Here is a 17,621-nt window from a genome sequence, read left to right as displayed (position 1 = left end):
TGAATCTGGTACACCAACTGTGTATTAAAAATATAGAGGGTTTTTCTTTGATTTACCTGTTAATTGCTTTTTCAAAAATGCTGGATCTTTTCAAACAGAACCCATTTTAGCCTCTCCTAACTTGGAAATATGGAAAATTCTTGCCACATCCAATCAACGGATTGATTTATGTTCGCCAAACTATAAAAGGCTGGACTCTCGCTAAATATTGTCTTCTGCAATTAACCATCTTATACTATGTTTAGCCCTTCCTCTGAAAATAAGATATATAAAGTCCATAAAACATTATCAAAAAGATATTAAAAAGAAATAGTATTGAAATGATATAGTAGGGAAACGCCTGAGAAAAATGTTGGTATGAGCAAAATCTTTTGTATGTGCATGCATTTATTATAATCATGCTGTAAAACAATGATGTAAATTTGTGTTGATATATCAATTTCTGTTGTATTAACAAACCTGAAAGACACCTAATTGTTTTTTTTTTTTCATTCATTCAATAAGATATATCTACGTAAAAAGCCATTTTTCTCTCACATAACATTACCCCTTGTGTAGAAGTCACGTGTCTATCCATCTTCTAACTAATCATACAACAACTGTTCTAAAAAATGCTGACAACAACATGGAAAACATTACTTAAAATATACATGCAACTGGCACTGGTATCATGAGGGTAGATTTTCAAGCTACACAACATTTAGAAAGAAAACAATTGAAGCAAATTTAATATGTTATAATAAGAATAAAATGGTTTAGGATCGGAAAAGCTATATGATTAAAATCTATATCAAATGCAATTTTGAAGTCTGGTCTGTTTACACCTGAATATTGTCATCTTAGTATTTAAGTAAATTTTGTGTTTTAAAAACCATTTTTGATAAGTGAAATCTATTGCATTTTGACATTAGATTATTAGACTTATCCAAATTGTCTAGAATGATAGAATAAAAATAGTTAAAACATAAAACTTTGTAAAGAACAGAACAGAACAGAATTTTATTTTGGATTTGTACATAGTGCATCATCACTACAATATAAATACACAAATTGTAAAGATGTCACGTTTCTATTTAACAAATAATATAGGATTTGATATATAGTATTGAATTTCATGTAAAGCTGGAGGATGAAAAATAATGGATTACCATTTATAAAACAATTTGTTACGAATAGTATACAACAAATCAATTGAATTTTTAGTATAAATTTGTTAATAAAAATATCAAAATTCAGTTGTTAGTACTAACAATAATGTTCCTGGTTTTTAATCGATTCTCTGCAAAATTTAGCTAGATTAGTGAGTATAATTCTAGAAATCAGTCCAATATTTTACACATTGATTGACATTTGTAATAATATAGTTTCACATAATTTTCAACATAGCATGGGCATATCAAAACAAAATGGTATTTGTCTTCTAAATCCATGAGTATTACAACATAAACAATATCTTTCACTCCTGGGATTCTATTTTGCCCATATCTACCGTTTGTACTCTAAGTGTACTCTTAGTGTATGTGCAGACATTCTAATTCTCGTATATAAATCTATCCTTTGGTAATATGTAAAGATAGTTTCGTATGAATATAATTTCTTTACAATTTTTTTATAAAGTTCTAAAACAGAAATTATTTTCTACTGATGAATGCCATATTTTGTATATAATTATCAATATATAACTCTTTGTTTAAATATTTTTTGGAAATAATTTACTATATACAATATTATTTTCAAAAAAGTATTTGGCTAAACCATATATATCTAGCATTTCTTTAACATTTGATACCCAGTTTTTTAACCTTTATAACAATCAGATAAACTTAATTCATATATTATCCGTAAAATTATATTGTCAGTATTTATCAATTTGCACCAAAACTTAATTATTCTTAGGTATCGATTTATATAGTAATACAATGGGTAACGGCCGAGTTCGCCGTATATACGAACATACGAACATTGCTTGTATTGGCTCTAACATTTAAAATTATTTTACAATATTTCAAGTGAATACGCTCAATTATCTTTTGCTATAAGCCCATACTCTCATGATTGAACCTACAAAAAGAATCAATAATTGGCATAATAATTTTGGTTTTAAATCCATGTCTTCTGTTAAGAAGTAAAAGTAATGTATAAAGTTCCAGTAACAACTTCCTCATTAATAGGTAACAGTTTTAGCTTGATTACACCCTATTGGATACGCTGTCTATTTTTCATATAACATGCTGGAATATTATCATTTCGCTTAGAAATGCATTATGTATTACAAAATACATTTGTTTACATCAAGTTAACATATTATTTGATTTAATTATGATTTCCACAATTCATAAAACATGCCAACTCTTTGAAATTAGTCAAATTTAACATTTTAGAAATATCCCTAGATTTTCGTGATTTTGGTCACAACACGCTTCCGTAGAGAAGAAAAATTTACATAACTTGTGCATACACATTTTTTTAAATACTCAGTAAGATGTGTGGTTAATTCTGTGTCATTTTAGATAATTGTACAATAGAAAACAATATAGAACAGTGAGTAAAAAATAAACTCACTTTTAATGATTTCTTCATTCAAAATTGTGTTTAAAATCGCGAAATTATATGACACATTTTGTCATCTGCATAATCGATTGATTGGTGGTCAATTAAATCTATCTACTGACATATTTTGCCCTAAAATTTATACAGAAGAATATAAAAGTGACTAAAATTACTCACCTTTGCACTAGGAATGCTGTATTTGAAGTAACTTCAGATCTTTCAACGAAAATATAATAAACGTGACGTCACCGAACGTGCATAAAATTAAAGTATGGTGTAATTTAAGAGACACATTTAAATATCGATTTTTACTAAATCTTTATGATCGATTTTTAAGGATTCTGCAAGGAGATTTTTTGAGGACTTTTTTCTCAAAATGTAAATAATGTTTATCTTTTATTTAATCGTGAAAACATTTGTGAAGGAATTAGTTTTACCATAATTTCTATTATGACTGGCCTATATTGCACGACCGTGCATATATTTTGACGTGACGTCATTTGCGTTATACAAACATATTGAAAAGACGCGCTAAATGTTTAGCGTTACACAGTACGCGCGTCAATAAAAAACGATTGATTTCACTTTAAACAGTCTTATTTCGGGTCGCATTATATAATTTTATTCAACTCGTTCAATAAATTCAGTATCAAACCGTACAATCAAATGGGCAGACATCAGTTCTAGTGTCGGCAGCTGTACAACAATGTACCAGTATATACATGTCGGCGCAGGAAAATCAATTGACGGACGGTAAGTATTCACCTATTTTTAACATACATTGTATTCCAACTGTGTTCGAGTAAATCAATGTTATGGATTCATAGTCAACATCCAAAGGGGCATACTAACAAATTTCTGGCCCTGTGCAAGCTTTACTTCACGTGAATTTTGACTAAAAATAACCTCACTATCCGATGAGATGCGGCATTTTTATTTTTAAGTCACAAAAACTTATATTTTCTGATGATAATTAATCGTTTTATCATACGATTTATAAACGTCAACATTTCATCAATAAATATTCCAAACCATACCTTAAAAAAATGCTTTTCTGATAAAGTTAAAGGGTATTTAAGTTGGAGTGTCATTAAAATTTTAGTAACGTCATCAGCCCATCGCCTCTTTTTTAATGATAACATCGACAGCCATTCATCGGCAAGAATGAATAACGCTGAAAGCCGTTCAAGGAAACAATTTTCAGCGCGGTGTGAGTATTAAACTAACACTCATTCAATAATCTCTTTTTATAACATATCCGTGCCGTAAAAGCGGTATTGCACGGCCGTGCATATACTTTGAAGTGACGTCATTTGCGTTATAAATACAAACATAGTATAGAGACGCGCTGAATGTTAGCTTTACACTTTTGGCGCGTAGAAAGAAAATGTTCCTTTTTCACTTTAAACAATTTTTTTTTGGGTTCGTGATAAATAAAATCTGTTGATTTTATCTCCCTTTAATTCCAAATTTTGATACTTTTCATCAAATTCTAGAATTATCTTTTCATCAACAATTAATTCTTCCACTTATTTATACTTACCACAATAATAATGTAGAGCTCTATGTAATAATCAAATTGATACATGCTAGTTATGATTAAAAGTATTATAATTTTAATTTAATTTGTATATAAGAACTATATATTTTATGGAAATTGTCAATATGGTTGTTATGGGTAACGTGACGTTGTAGATAACTCTTACAGCGTCTAATAAGTATTTGAAAGTCCTCGAGGAATCGAGGATAACAAATAAGTAAAAATAGTACAAGTATGATATTTTATGTACGAATAAGTGAAGTGACCATTAGTAACCTGCTCGTTGATTGGCTCATTTTTTGTGGGGTTTACTTAATTTTACGACAGGGAAACACGATAAAAAAGACATTCAAATTCTCTTACATTTTTAATACCCGATGGCGAGGGTAAACAAACCCAAACACACAAGTACATGGGTTTTTTTCCTGGGGTTTAATAATTTTGTTTTTTTACTGTTAAGGGAACAAAAGTAAACTTTTGTGTACCTTTGCATTTTGTGTACAGATTTGAGACATGTTCTTTCTTATTATTACCCCTCACTTTTTTCGTAATGCTGATTTCCGATAGGCCTCTGGGAGTTATTTTTACTGTTAATGCAAGTGTACCACGTGACTAAGAATTTTGTACTGTTACATAGGTAACAGTATTTTTTAACAGTATAAAATCTGGTCACGTGGTCTATTTTCTAAATAAAATGAAATAAAATGGCCGCCATTTTTCTCTCGATTCATTCTTATTTTCGACGTTAAACCCCGATAGGACATCAATTTCTTCTCTGGAATAACACATAAAATTTAGTTGTTCGCAACCTGGTGTGCTTTTCGTGTATAAAATACATTTTTGTTGAATAGTCAAAAAGTGAACATCCGTTTATTGCAATGTAAATAATTATGTGTCAAACTGGAACATGCAGAAGATTTAAGCATGCAACAGAGGATTATTTAACAATTTTAATCAGTGAAACGTTACAGATATGGTGGATATACATAGGATATCATCGTTATTTTGTAAAAAAAACATGCTAAGAATATTCTCAGATTTCACAGATCATAACCGTGTAAATGGGTTAGTGTTTTGTTTCCTAAATAAAACCTAGCTTATTGTATGTTTATGATTTGTAGATATCATCACTTGCTTAAAGAATAAAAGAAAAAGAAAACTTCTCAAGTAGGCCTACAGTAAAGTAAACTTAAAACTTAAAAGGTAAGGACAGTTTAGTTATTGTTACTCTTGGTTTAGTTTTGTTACAGTTAGATTTAGTTGACAATTTCAGATCATCACAGTATTTTTGTTCGTGGTAATAAATTAAATAACACATGGGTTTGTGAGTAACAGTAAAAATATCATCCCAAGGAAAACACTGTTACCCGAGGCTACCAGTATTTTCCTTGGGGTGATATTTTTACTGTTACCCTCAAACTCATGACGAGAATGTGTTATTTATATAATTAATGGGTTCTATAAATCAGACTTATTGTGATAAATGTGACTTCAATTGTGGCGTAGCTTCCTATAGGCACTGTAGGCACGTGCCTACACTTTTTTCTCAGATATGGAAAAATTGAAAATGCCAAAAATGCAATAAAAAGTGAAGGGGTTGGTGTGGTTGAAGTGTTGGCCCTTTAGATATAGAAATGATAAGTCATCCTATTTGAAAAAAGATGAATTCGAGTAAATTCGTTTTATCTTCTTTCATATAAGCAAATGTACGAAGTGGTTCTGTTACGAACCGCAGCGCTAGCTAACTAAGAGACAGATGACGTCACATCAAAGTTTTTGAGCGCTTAATTTCAAAATGTAAATAAAGCAAAAATGGCCGACCAGAATCCGCAATATCCGGATATCGGTAGTGTTAGCTTTAATGCAAATGATGAGGAATCAAAGAGATGTCTTCTGAACCAAGCTTGGGCATCGTGTTTGTCATATCCTTTTCCCTTTAGGTAAGCAAGATTTTATAATTATTTTGTAGATTCTAAATTAATTATTTGATTCAAACACCGTGTATCCTGATATGATGCTCGTCCAACGTAAGGCTTGATTGTTTTCTATTTATCTTTAAACAAAATACATAGCAAAGTCGAAACAAGTTCACCAACTGGATCTGGAATAATTTTCGACGTGAAACATAGTTTCTTTAACAATTCAAAAATTGTTTTTACCTATATATATATAATTGAATATCAATTTAATTGTAATGCTGCAATAGCGCAGCGGTAGAGCATATACCTTACACGCTACCGATGCGAGTTCGATTCTGCGGCACGAATTTTTTTTTTTTAAATTTTCTTTTTTATTCCTTTTTTTCTTATATAGTCTATTATAATTTTACTAATCGAAATAAATTTTCATTTATTTTGGACGCTTTCTTAGTAATTCATATCATGCTATCCAATTGCCGTTTCGTCTAGAATCTATGACATTCTATCTCAATATCAGTTATATAATATAACGACTAATTCGCAATTTTTTTTAATGTTCAACAGGACATTCGGGAACAAGCAACGTAAACTAAATGGCAAATGGTTGATGGAGAAGAAATGGCTGCGGTATTCAAAATATAAAGATGCAGTGTACTGTGTGAACTGTTGTCTGTTTGGAGGGAATGATGGTCGTGAAAAGACTTTTACATCTGGCACGAGCGACTGGAAGAACCTTTCATCATTACTGAAACGTCATGAAAACGAAACCTGCCATATAAATGCTTCTTCTAGACTAATCTAGAGCTGAAAGCTATCTGGTTATCCAGTCTGGAAAATGTGAGTCTATCAATAAGAAATTGTCAGAGTCTTCTAGAATAACAGTAAATAACAACAGACATATCTTGAAAAGAATAATTGAAATAATAGTTCTTTGTGCAAAGCAAAACATACCACTCAGGGGCCATACTGCTGAAAATAGCAACTTGGACGTAATACTTACTGCGTTTGCAAAAAATGACGAAATACTGTCTGAGCATTTGGCTAGTGCACATTATAACGCCAAGTATACTTCCCTTGATATTCAGAATGAGCTCATAGGCATTTGTGCTGAGCATGTCAAAGGAAAGATAACAAGTGCCTGTCGGAACTGTTCCTTCTTTGCAATAATAGTAGATGAAGCTACTGACAAATCAACTAAGGAACAACTGCCGCTCTGTGTAAGATATGTTGATGATAATTGTTGTATAAACGAGGAGTTTTGGGGTTTCGTTGAATGTCCTTCAATAAAAGGAACTGACCTTTGTGCCAACATTTTGTCATTTTTTCAAGAGGTAGACCTTGATATTTTAAAAATCCTCGCACAATGCTATGATAGAGCATCTTATATGTCAGGCAAATACCGGGGTGTTCAAGCACTGGTTCGTGAATAATGCCAATTATGTCCACTGCAAAGCCTACTGCTTGAATCTTGCGTTGGTACACAGTTCAAACATTCCGTGTGTGCGTACGATGATGTCTACTGTTCAAGACATCAGTTTTATGTTTGACTATTCGGCTAAACGTCTTAATGCCTTCTGTAAAGAGTTATCTCAAGATACCGCTGCAAGAGCAGAAATGGAACAAAGAACCAAACTGCGAACCTTGTGTGAAACAAGATGGTCAAGTCGTGCAGATGCCCTAGCGACATTCAAGAACGCCTTTTCAGTTGTTGTGCATGCCCTTGAAACTCTGCAAGAAGACGGAGATGACAAAGCAGGGCAGTATCTGGGAGGGATTCTCAGATTTGATTTCATTATAGCTTTAATAGTTGCAGAACATTTGTTAAGCTCAACTGTCGCCCTTACTAACCTCTTGCAAAAAGAAGATAATGACCTGCTTCATGCAGTAGAAGAAACCAAAGTTGTTGTTCAGCTATTGCGCAATGAGCGGAACGACGCAGACGTATGGGATGCTCTCTATGACAAAGCTTCCAATATCGCAGCAGAATTCGACATTCAACCTTCAAGGCCTAGAAGAGCTGCCAGGCAAAATCATCGAGCAAACCCAGATGTTCACACAGTGTCAGATTATTGGAAAGTCACATTGTTTTATGTATTTCTTGATCATCTGGTACAGGAAATCGAATCTCGTATCTTAAGTAACCAAGATCGTTTTGCTGCACAGTATCTTCTACCGAAAAGATTACATCAACTTCAGGTTGAAATGCTTCCCGCCATATACGCTGCTTATGCTCCAGATATCGACCATACATTTGAATCGTTCAACAATGAAGTCGCGAGGTGGAAAGTTCGTTGGAATATTGCTGAAAACAGGCCGGTTCGTCTACAAGAAACGCTCCAAAAAACCAACAAAGACCTGTATCCCTGTATTTACAACATTCTCGCAGTTCTTCTTACAATGCCTCCGACATCAGCATCATGTGAACGGTCGTTTAGCGCAATGAAACGAATTAAGAATTATTTAAGGTCAACCATGAGAACAGAGAGAATGTCATCACTGGCAATCCTACATATTCATAAGGACATGGATGTTGATATCAGCAAAATTATCAATACATTTGCCTCTAAGAAAGGAAGAAAACTTGACTTCTTCTGAAAGAATGACATACTCATAAAATAAAATTCGCGCGAACGATTCGTTCAAATTTCAATATTTGATATCATTACTGTACACAAACCAAGGCACAGGAGTGTATGAAAGACATTTAATGAAAATAATATTACACTTTTTTAACTGTAAACCGTTGATAATTAATGGAAAATTAATATCGTGTTGATTCAATACTAAATCTTTTGAACTCGTGGAAACAAAAAACAACAATAATTATCATGCTCTCCAGAGATCGCATAATATGATGTTTTATTCAACTATTTAAATAATTTAAATTTAAATCTTCATTCAATATCCTCTATTTTACATGCTGAATTATTATTTATTAGGAAAATTATTGAAGAGGTACCGTACTAATTGAATTGCTGAATGTATGTACGGCTTAGACTGTTTCATTTGATTGACTTATTTAGTTGATAAGTCTTGCCAATATATATAGGTAGAGGATTCATTCATATACATTTATTATGGCATTTGAAGCTGTTTGTGTGTCAATATATTTTATCAGATGTCATTGGTATTTAATTGTGTGTTCCAATTATATATTTGGCTAACATTATTCACTGTGAATGTGACTGATTTTTTCCTATATGCAAATAAATTTTCACGTTAGCGCAGATTTGCATAAATTTGTTTATTAATTATAAAACAGTCTTTGAGCCAATCAATTACTATTAATCCGACGTTATACCGAAATAAATTACAATATTTCAAAATTAAATATTGCATATTTTGCTTAAACGTCAATTATGATAATTTTGAGATTTGCCTACAGTATATGTATTGTTAAGTTATAATGATTAAACGTTTAAGTATGGGCATAATTATATTGATGGGAAAAAAGAGTTTTCAATGTAGCAAAAATGCTGCAAAATTATCTCTTTTAATTCTTCTGAACATGCCTTAAAATACCTCAGAATGCAGCTACAGCAATGTTAATTTTCAAAAATTTCCGGGGGGGCATGCCCCCGGACCCCCCTAGAAATAGTGCCTACACATTACTTTCTTTCAAGCTACGCCCCTGACTTGTTGTGATAAATGCTTTCGAGGGATCACTTTGTTACTTCACAACAGCAGGTGTCAAGTGCCGTGTGGCAGCCGTAAAAAGTTGCCACGTACTTCACTGCCGTGTGGCAGCCGTAAAAATTTGCCCCGTACTTCACTCTGAACAGTGTTGTTATATTTTCTGCTCCTATGTACAGTAATTGTGTCCCCAAGCGGTTTGGGGATTTCAAAAGTAGTCAACGCTGACTGAGGTTTTAACAGCGTTGTTTCGTTACCCATAACTTCGTTATTTAGTTAATAGACCGTAATGTAAGTATTTATACATAGACAATATCATAAAATATTAGGTTTATAATATGTAAATTATTTAATTTTTGTAAAAAAATGCTGACTACCTATTGTAATAATTGCAAAAGACAGAAGAAATATGTTGTTGTTTTAATGTTATTTTCACAATTTGATATATTACTCTAAATCTTTAATAAAAGGGAGGTAATATTCATGCACAATTTTTATAGACCGTCGAGGAAGAGTTACTTCCCTTACGAGATGTGACGGAAATGGGGGGTTTACTAGAAAATACTGATCGTTTATTTACGATTATAACATAAAAAATTTGACTCTTGCATACATAAATTTCATATCAAGAAAAAAAAATAAAGAACAAAGATTAAGATTAGATCTAATTCTTGCTATGGGGTAAAACAACGGAATTTCAAAGTGAATATATTTTCTCTAATTACAGTAATTTCTCTGTGCTTTAACCAAACAATTATTCTACAATATGATTTAAAAACTATGTATTTACAATAAAAGCTACGTTACACTCTTTTACTCTAGCCTAGTTAGCTAACATTAGTGTATTTTTAAAAATCATTGAGGCTATTACCTCCCTTTAATTGAAGGTTTAGAGTTTTATATCAAATAATGAAAATAATATTGAAACTACAACATATTTCTTTCGTTTTTCGGAATTATTACAATAAGTTGTCAGCAATTTTACTATAAAATTGAAATAATTAACATATTATAAACCTACTATTTTATGATATTATCTGTGTATAAGTAGGCATGATTTGATATGTTAAATTGAGTTATGGTAAACGAAACAACGCTGTTGTAAACTCCGTCAGCGTTGACTTCTTTTGAAATCCCCAATACGCGGGACACAAAACAAAATATCTAACTTTGAAAGGAGACACGAGTGCCCCTCTGTTTCAGGTAAAATATTAGTAAGCAACAGTAAAAAAAAACATGTTCCCTGTCGTCCCAGAAAAAAACAACATTGTACGAGCAATTAAACAATGTCTTTTCTAGTATCGTTATCTCTTTCCCTGTCGTCAAAATAAGTATACCCCACAAAAATGAGCCCTTTAACGGGTAACTTACGGTCATCTCGTTTATTCGTACTTAAAATAACATATATTAAAATTAACAAAATCTTACTTATTTGTTTTCCTCGATTCCAGGCAGGCTAGATTGGCTTGGGGATAACGACATTTGAGGTTCACAAGAGCTGACTGGGCCAACGTCTTGTTTGTTGATGAGACCAGAATTGAACTTCGCGGACCTGATGGACGTGATCGTGTGTATAGGCGACGAGGGGAGCGAAACTCTTGAAGCATGCTTATTTGAGGCTGATCAGTGCGGAGGTGGCTCTATAATGATATGGGCTGGTGTATCTATGCACACAAAGACTCAAATCATCCCTATTTAAGGCAATCTAAATGCAAGGAGATACCAAGCAGACATCATCCAGTCAATTCTTATTTCACATGTTTGCGCAAATCGTGGAATTATTTAAGCCCAGGATAATGCACCGTGTCACGTTGCTAGAGGTACCATGGCTATGTTTGCTGCCAGTAATGTAAAGACTCTCCAATTGCCTGCATGAAGTCCGGGTTTAAATCCTATCGTAAATATTTGGGATTTTCTAAAGAGACAAGTAAGAGCCAGGCCACAACAGTTAAATATTGCCGACCTAACGAGGAATGTTATCCAGGTATACACGGGGGAGGAAGTGTTACACGAAGGATGGAGTTCTTATGATAACTTGTTTGGAGTTCTTATGATAACTGTCACGGAGTTCCTGGAAAACGTTACGGATTTCTGTGGAAAACTTTTCTATTTACTTGGAGAAATCACGTGAAAAATGGTCATTTTAACTTTAAATGGGGAGTTTGAGGTGCTAAATTAAACTTGGATAATTAAGCTACATATTGTATAATGTTTCAGAAAAACCTTTTATTCCATTTTTTATCGCCTTTTTATAAAAAAAAATTGGTAGTTTTGAGTAAAATTTCCAAATTACTTGCTCATTCGTACATATTGACCTCTTCATTTGTGATCTTCTTCGTTGCTATACATAATTACATAATTATAATGCAGAGTTGCAGACATAAAGCCTAGGCTAATAAATTTATACCCGATTTTTCAAATGTCATGGAGTTCTTGTGATAACTCAAAATATGTCCTGGAGTTCTTATGATAACTTTTGTTACTGCCAGTGTGTTTCTTGTGCTAAATTACGGCCCGTTTAAGCGTATTTTATTAGTCAATAAGTGTGTAAATCATTATGAAGCATAGTACGCGTATCATTTGCACACACATTTGGTTATATAACGGTGGTTTAGAGTGTATTTCAGTTCAGGAGATATTTTTCTTACCTCCGTTTCTTGTGTTTTTTTTTGTGTTTGTTTGGGTTTTTGGGTTTGTTTGATTGTTGTTTTTTTCCATTTCATTGGAATGACTGAAAACATACTTGATGTAGAGCATTTAGTTACAGGATAAAAATACGCTTTGAATTTAATATTTAAGCATGATTTCTTCATGTATACATTATTCCTGGCAGTTCTAGAAAACATAAAGTAATCATGCTATCGGTCTGCCGAAACAAATTACATGTAAATGGTTGGTTTGCAGCAAAAAAAGAAGTAGTATGCATTACCTTTATCTAAATTTAATGAGGTGTGTGTCATCTTTAGATATTCAATGGATATCTTAATTTCTAAAAGGTATACATTTTGTCATAGAAACGTATAAAGTTCTATGACAATGATATGACAATAGAAAGTAAGAATTTAATAATATATGTGAGTCACCATTAAAGGCTTACTTTCTATTGTCATATCATTGTCATAGAACTTTATACGTTTCTATGACAAAATTTATACCTTTTAGAAATTAAGATATCCATTGAATATCTAAAGATGACACCCACCTCATTCATTAAATTTAGATAAAGGTAATGCGTACTACTTCCTATTTTGCTGCAACCATTTACATGTAATTTGTTTCGGCAGACCGATAGCATAATTACTTTATGTTCTCTAGAACTGCCAGGAATAATGTATAGATGAAGAAATCATGCTTAGATATTAAATTAAAAGCGTATTTTATCCTGTAAGTAAATGCTCTACATCAAGTATGTTTTCAGTCATTCCAATGAAATGGAAAAAAAACAACAATCAAACAAACCCAAAAACCCAAACACAAAAAAAAACACAAGAAACGGAGGTAAGAAAACTATCTCTTGAACTGAAATACACTCTAAACCACCGTTATATAACCAAATGTGTGTGCAAATGATACGCGTACTATGCTTCATAATGATTTACACACTTATTGACTAATAAAATACGCTTAAACGGGCCGTAATTTAGCACAAGAAACACACTGGCAGTAACAAAAGTTATCATAAGAACTCCAGGACATATTTTGAGTTATCACAAGAACTCCATGACATTTGAAAAATCGGGTATAAATTTATTAGCCTAGGCTTTATGTCTGCAACTCTGCATTATAATTATGTAATTAAGTATAGCAACGAAGAAGATCACAAATGAAAAGGTCAATATGTACGAATGAGCAAGTAATTTGGAAATTTTACACAAAACTACTAAAATTTTTTATAAAAAGGCGATGAAAAATGGAATAAAAGGTTTTTCTGAAACATTATACAATATGTAGGGCAAGCTTAATTATCCAAGTTTAATTTAGCACCTCAAACTCCCCATTTAAAGGTAAAAATGACCATTTTTCACGTGATTTCTCCAAGTAAATAGAAAAGTTTTCCACAGAAATCCGTAACGTTTTCCAGGAACTCCGTGACAGTTATCATAAGAACTCCAAACAAGTTATCATAAGAACTCCATCATTCGTGTAACACTTCCTCCCCCGTGGTATAGGCTCCAATTCCCCTGCAATATCTTCAAAGATACATTATATCCATGAGGTCAAGCGGTGTCATGCCGTTATTGCCGCTGCCGGAGGACACACAGCCGATTAAAATTCAATGTCAATCTAAATATGATGAAACACAATGTTATTTTCGCTCTAAGGGGCGTTTAATTTCTTTAAAATTATCTGATTAAAACATAATTATATTTTTGTCTGATAAAATTTTCATTTGATATTTGGAATATATTCTATCATATCATGGAAAAAGAAATAAAGCCTAATCTTATTTGTTTTGTTTAAATTCAGTAAAATATAAGGTGGTCGTTTAGAATTTCGGCTCAGTGTAAATAAATAACAATCGTAATATCGGCCACTTATAAGTAACACTTAAAAGCTAACGGCGGCCGCACGATAATTTTTGGGGTCAGTGAGTTGAAAAAGGCATCTGGCAGTGATCGCCAGGTCACCGGACGGCGACCGGTCTATGTTTTTTTGGATCGGACGATTGTTTTTTATACAAAAATACCGTCCAATTTTAAAAGCACCCGGACGGACATCGCCCGGGCCCCGCCCGGACATCGACTAGCGAACGAGTATCGCCCAGTACGCGGACGATTCATGCACAGGCACCGGGCGGTCATCGTTTTGTCATATATAGCGATCGCGCGGCTTGAGTTTGTTGTAATTACGGCTTGAGATTTTTGTAGTTGCTTAAAAATGTATCTGTGAATTCTTTGGAATTTAACATAAACTTTATGGTCAAGCAAGAACGTCTACATTGGATACGTATACGCGGATTAGTATTAAGGTGAAGGCAAACTACAATTGTTGCATTTATCTTGATGGTCTCAATCTAGTCTTTATTAACAGCCTTCTTTGCGTGTTTTCGCTCCGCGCCCCCGCCGTTTTATTTCTTAAATCTCGTCCCGCGACCCCGCGGGGTGAAGTTTTATTTATTAGACTTCGCCCCGCGCCCTCGCTAATTAGCGTGTTTTCGTCTCGCAACCCCGCCGTTTTAACTTGTTAATTCTCGACTTTTCGCTTGGCGGGGTCGCGGGGCGAAAACACAAATGACACAAATCAGCCACCATAGAATTGAGACAAGAGTAATTGCTAAATTTCTTGGTAAACATAGTAAACAAGTAGAGATTTTGATGCTAAAGCATCAAGTCGCCGGATAGAAAATGATTGTATTGTCATAAATATAAAAGAATATCAGTTTAATTAATTGTTCAGGTATAAAGAAAAGAGGAACAATATGTTGAGTAACTGTTTATTCACAATAAAAACATCATATATGAAGCAAACTTGCTTAGCAATATTGTCAAGGAACTACTATGATTATTAAATAAGCAAGTATTTCGTTAGTTTACGTAACTTATTAAGATTTATGCTAAAGATTTTATTGATTGTATAGATCTCGATATTAAATCAATTAATATTGCTCGATGACCTACAGGTGGTAAGTAGGACGAAGTTGTGACCTAGTAGGCCAAGTTCGAATCTTTGAAAATGCCTTTTGCAGTTTTCATAAAACTATTTTTTATTATTTCTTTTAACTATATGAAACATAAGTTGATAATCGTGTTTCATTTCTAGCATTTTTTTTATTTCATAATTTTGATTAATTTTGTAAGGCGAGTGATATTCTTGTAATTCTACTTTTAATTCTACCTTATACATATACCGTTATACCAGACATCGAAATCCGTTTTGTATACTTCAGAATCGAATATTTGAAAATATATGTTTTAGTTATTGCATGAAACAATGCAATTCTACCGTAAAAGTGGTAGATCTATCTGCATAAAAATATTTTTTTGCGCTATCGAAAAAATAAATTATTTAGTTGAAATCAATATTCCTGTCGTTACATACGATATAGTAAACGTTTAATTGCCTTTCAGTTCGATAAAATATTAACAAAAAGATATTTTATTAGTTTTCTTTATTATGTATCTAATACGATCCGTCATACCGTTTTGGTAACCTGCGCTACGGAAATCGACGGAATATAATGAAGACGACGATTACCACTATTTATTTCAATAAATGTGCCTCTTTATCATAAATCTAATTTGTGATGTTCAGCCTAAACTAAACTATTGAACGTTGAAAGAAATGGCCAAGTTTAACCCTTTACCAAGAAAAAATGAAAAGGTTTTGAAAATTTATTTAATTCTTTAATGTGCAAATTATGAGTATACAGACCTTTCTAATGATATAAGATATGAAACTGATTAATGAAAGATAACTTTGTAATTATTTATACATTTGCATCTAATTAGCCACCATACCGTGTTCCAACTATTCACATCTTATCAGCAATCTGTTACTTTTAATAGATTCTATAACACTAACATTACAACGTGTAGTCACGTGATTCTTACACTCAAGAACAGGGAGAATCTGTTTATAATTAGATAAAAAAATGAAATATAATAGGTCTCATAAGATATAAACAACCAAATAATTTAAATGTGTCATTTCAAATATCATTCATGATTTATCAATCATAAAATAGCAACGCTTGACACTTAGAAAAAAAGTAAAAGTGTCCCTAAATTCTATGACTGGTCCATAGGGATACGTCATTAATTCATTTTATGAAAATAGTAATGTTGCTTTTTACGATGTCAATATTTGAATATTTCATTTCATTGAGCAACATTATTGTATGTTTGAATTTTTTAGATTACTGAAAACAATTGTAGTCTTTAATTGTTCAGTAATTGTTATGCTTTTATTTACAGAAACTAATGCCTTCTCCTACCATAGATATAATATTAAACTGTTACAAATATAGTCGCCGGTTTCTACCGGCGACTAATAATGTTCTAATTTAAATTGAGTTTTATATAATTATTCTATAATTTAAACGCTTAGCAGAGTTGAAAACATCACTATTCCATACCTGTAAATGATCATGATAGCTTGATGTCGACATTCCCTGCGGAAGTAGTAGAAGGGGAAGGAACTCCAGACTAGCAAAACCTTTTAAATGTCTCGCAGGCCGTAATTGTTGAGGATTTCATGCCCGCATCCACAAATTCTTTTATGTTTCAAAAATTGGTAAGATTTAGGATATGTTTAAAATTAATATTAAAGTACAAACATATATTTTATCAGCCATATGCTACTAATATGTTCAGTAATTTATCTGTGCATTAACCAAACAATTATTCTACAATTTGATAAAAAAATCTGTATTTTCAAATAAAAGTGAAATTAAAGCTGCGTTAAACTTTTCGCATGCTTGATGCAATAAAAATTATAGATGTAGAGTAATATATCAAATTGTGTATACAACATTAAAATGCTACAATATTCCTTTCGTCTTTTACAATAATAATAAAAATTAGTTAGGATTTTTGTACAAAATTGAAATAATTTACATATTATAAACCTAATATTTTATGATAGTGTCTGTGTATAAATTTTTACAGTAAAGTTTCATTAATAAATAAACTGTAACCTCAGTCAGCGTTGACTTCATTTAAAATCCCCATTACGCAGGACGAATATCATATGTGTACAAATATAATTCAGGCTCCCTTAAAAGATACAATAAAAACATGTTCCCTGAAGTCACAATATTAAACCCCACGAAAACAAAACGTGTACGTGCATTTAAACAATGTATTTTCTATCAAGTAAACCCCACAAAAAATGAGCCAATCAACGAGCAGGCTATAAACAGACAGTGAGTGCGGGTAACTAACGATTCGTACTTAATATAGCATATAATTATTAAAATTAACAAAAATTTACTTATATATTATCCTCGATCCCTCGAGGACTTTCAAATACTTATTAGA

The 17,621-nt window shown here is 32.3% G+C and overlaps 1 protein-coding gene across 1 annotated transcript; it reads left to right on the top strand.

The window, feature by feature from the left end:
* Positions 1-7,521: 7,521 nt before the first annotated feature.
* LOC132741624 (uncharacterized) lies at positions 7,522-8,604 on the top strand. The gene has a single exon (XM_060729836.1). It carries the CDS (start codon positions 7,522-7,524, stop codon positions 8,602-8,604), a length of 1,083 nt encoding a protein of 360 aa, XP_060585819.1.
* The last annotated feature ends 9,017 nt before the right edge of the window (positions 8,605-17,621 follow it).

Source organism: Ruditapes philippinarum, unplaced genomic scaffold (genome assembly GCF_026571515.1).
Source record: "Ruditapes philippinarum isolate M1 unplaced genomic scaffold, ASM2657151v2 ctg13437_1_1_1_1, whole genome shotgun sequence".
In the NCBI taxonomy this organism is placed as follows: domain Eukaryota; kingdom Metazoa; phylum Mollusca; class Bivalvia; order Venerida; family Veneridae; genus Ruditapes; species Ruditapes philippinarum.
Note: the sequence above shows the minus strand (reverse complement) of the source record. Positions and strands in the feature narration are given on the sequence as shown.

What these genes read in the sequence shown, in the direction of transcription:
- LOC132741624 (XM_060729836.1), top strand. Translation starts at nt 7,522, where the DNA reads ATGTCTACTGTTCAAGACATCAGTTTTATGTTTGACTATTCGGCTAAA.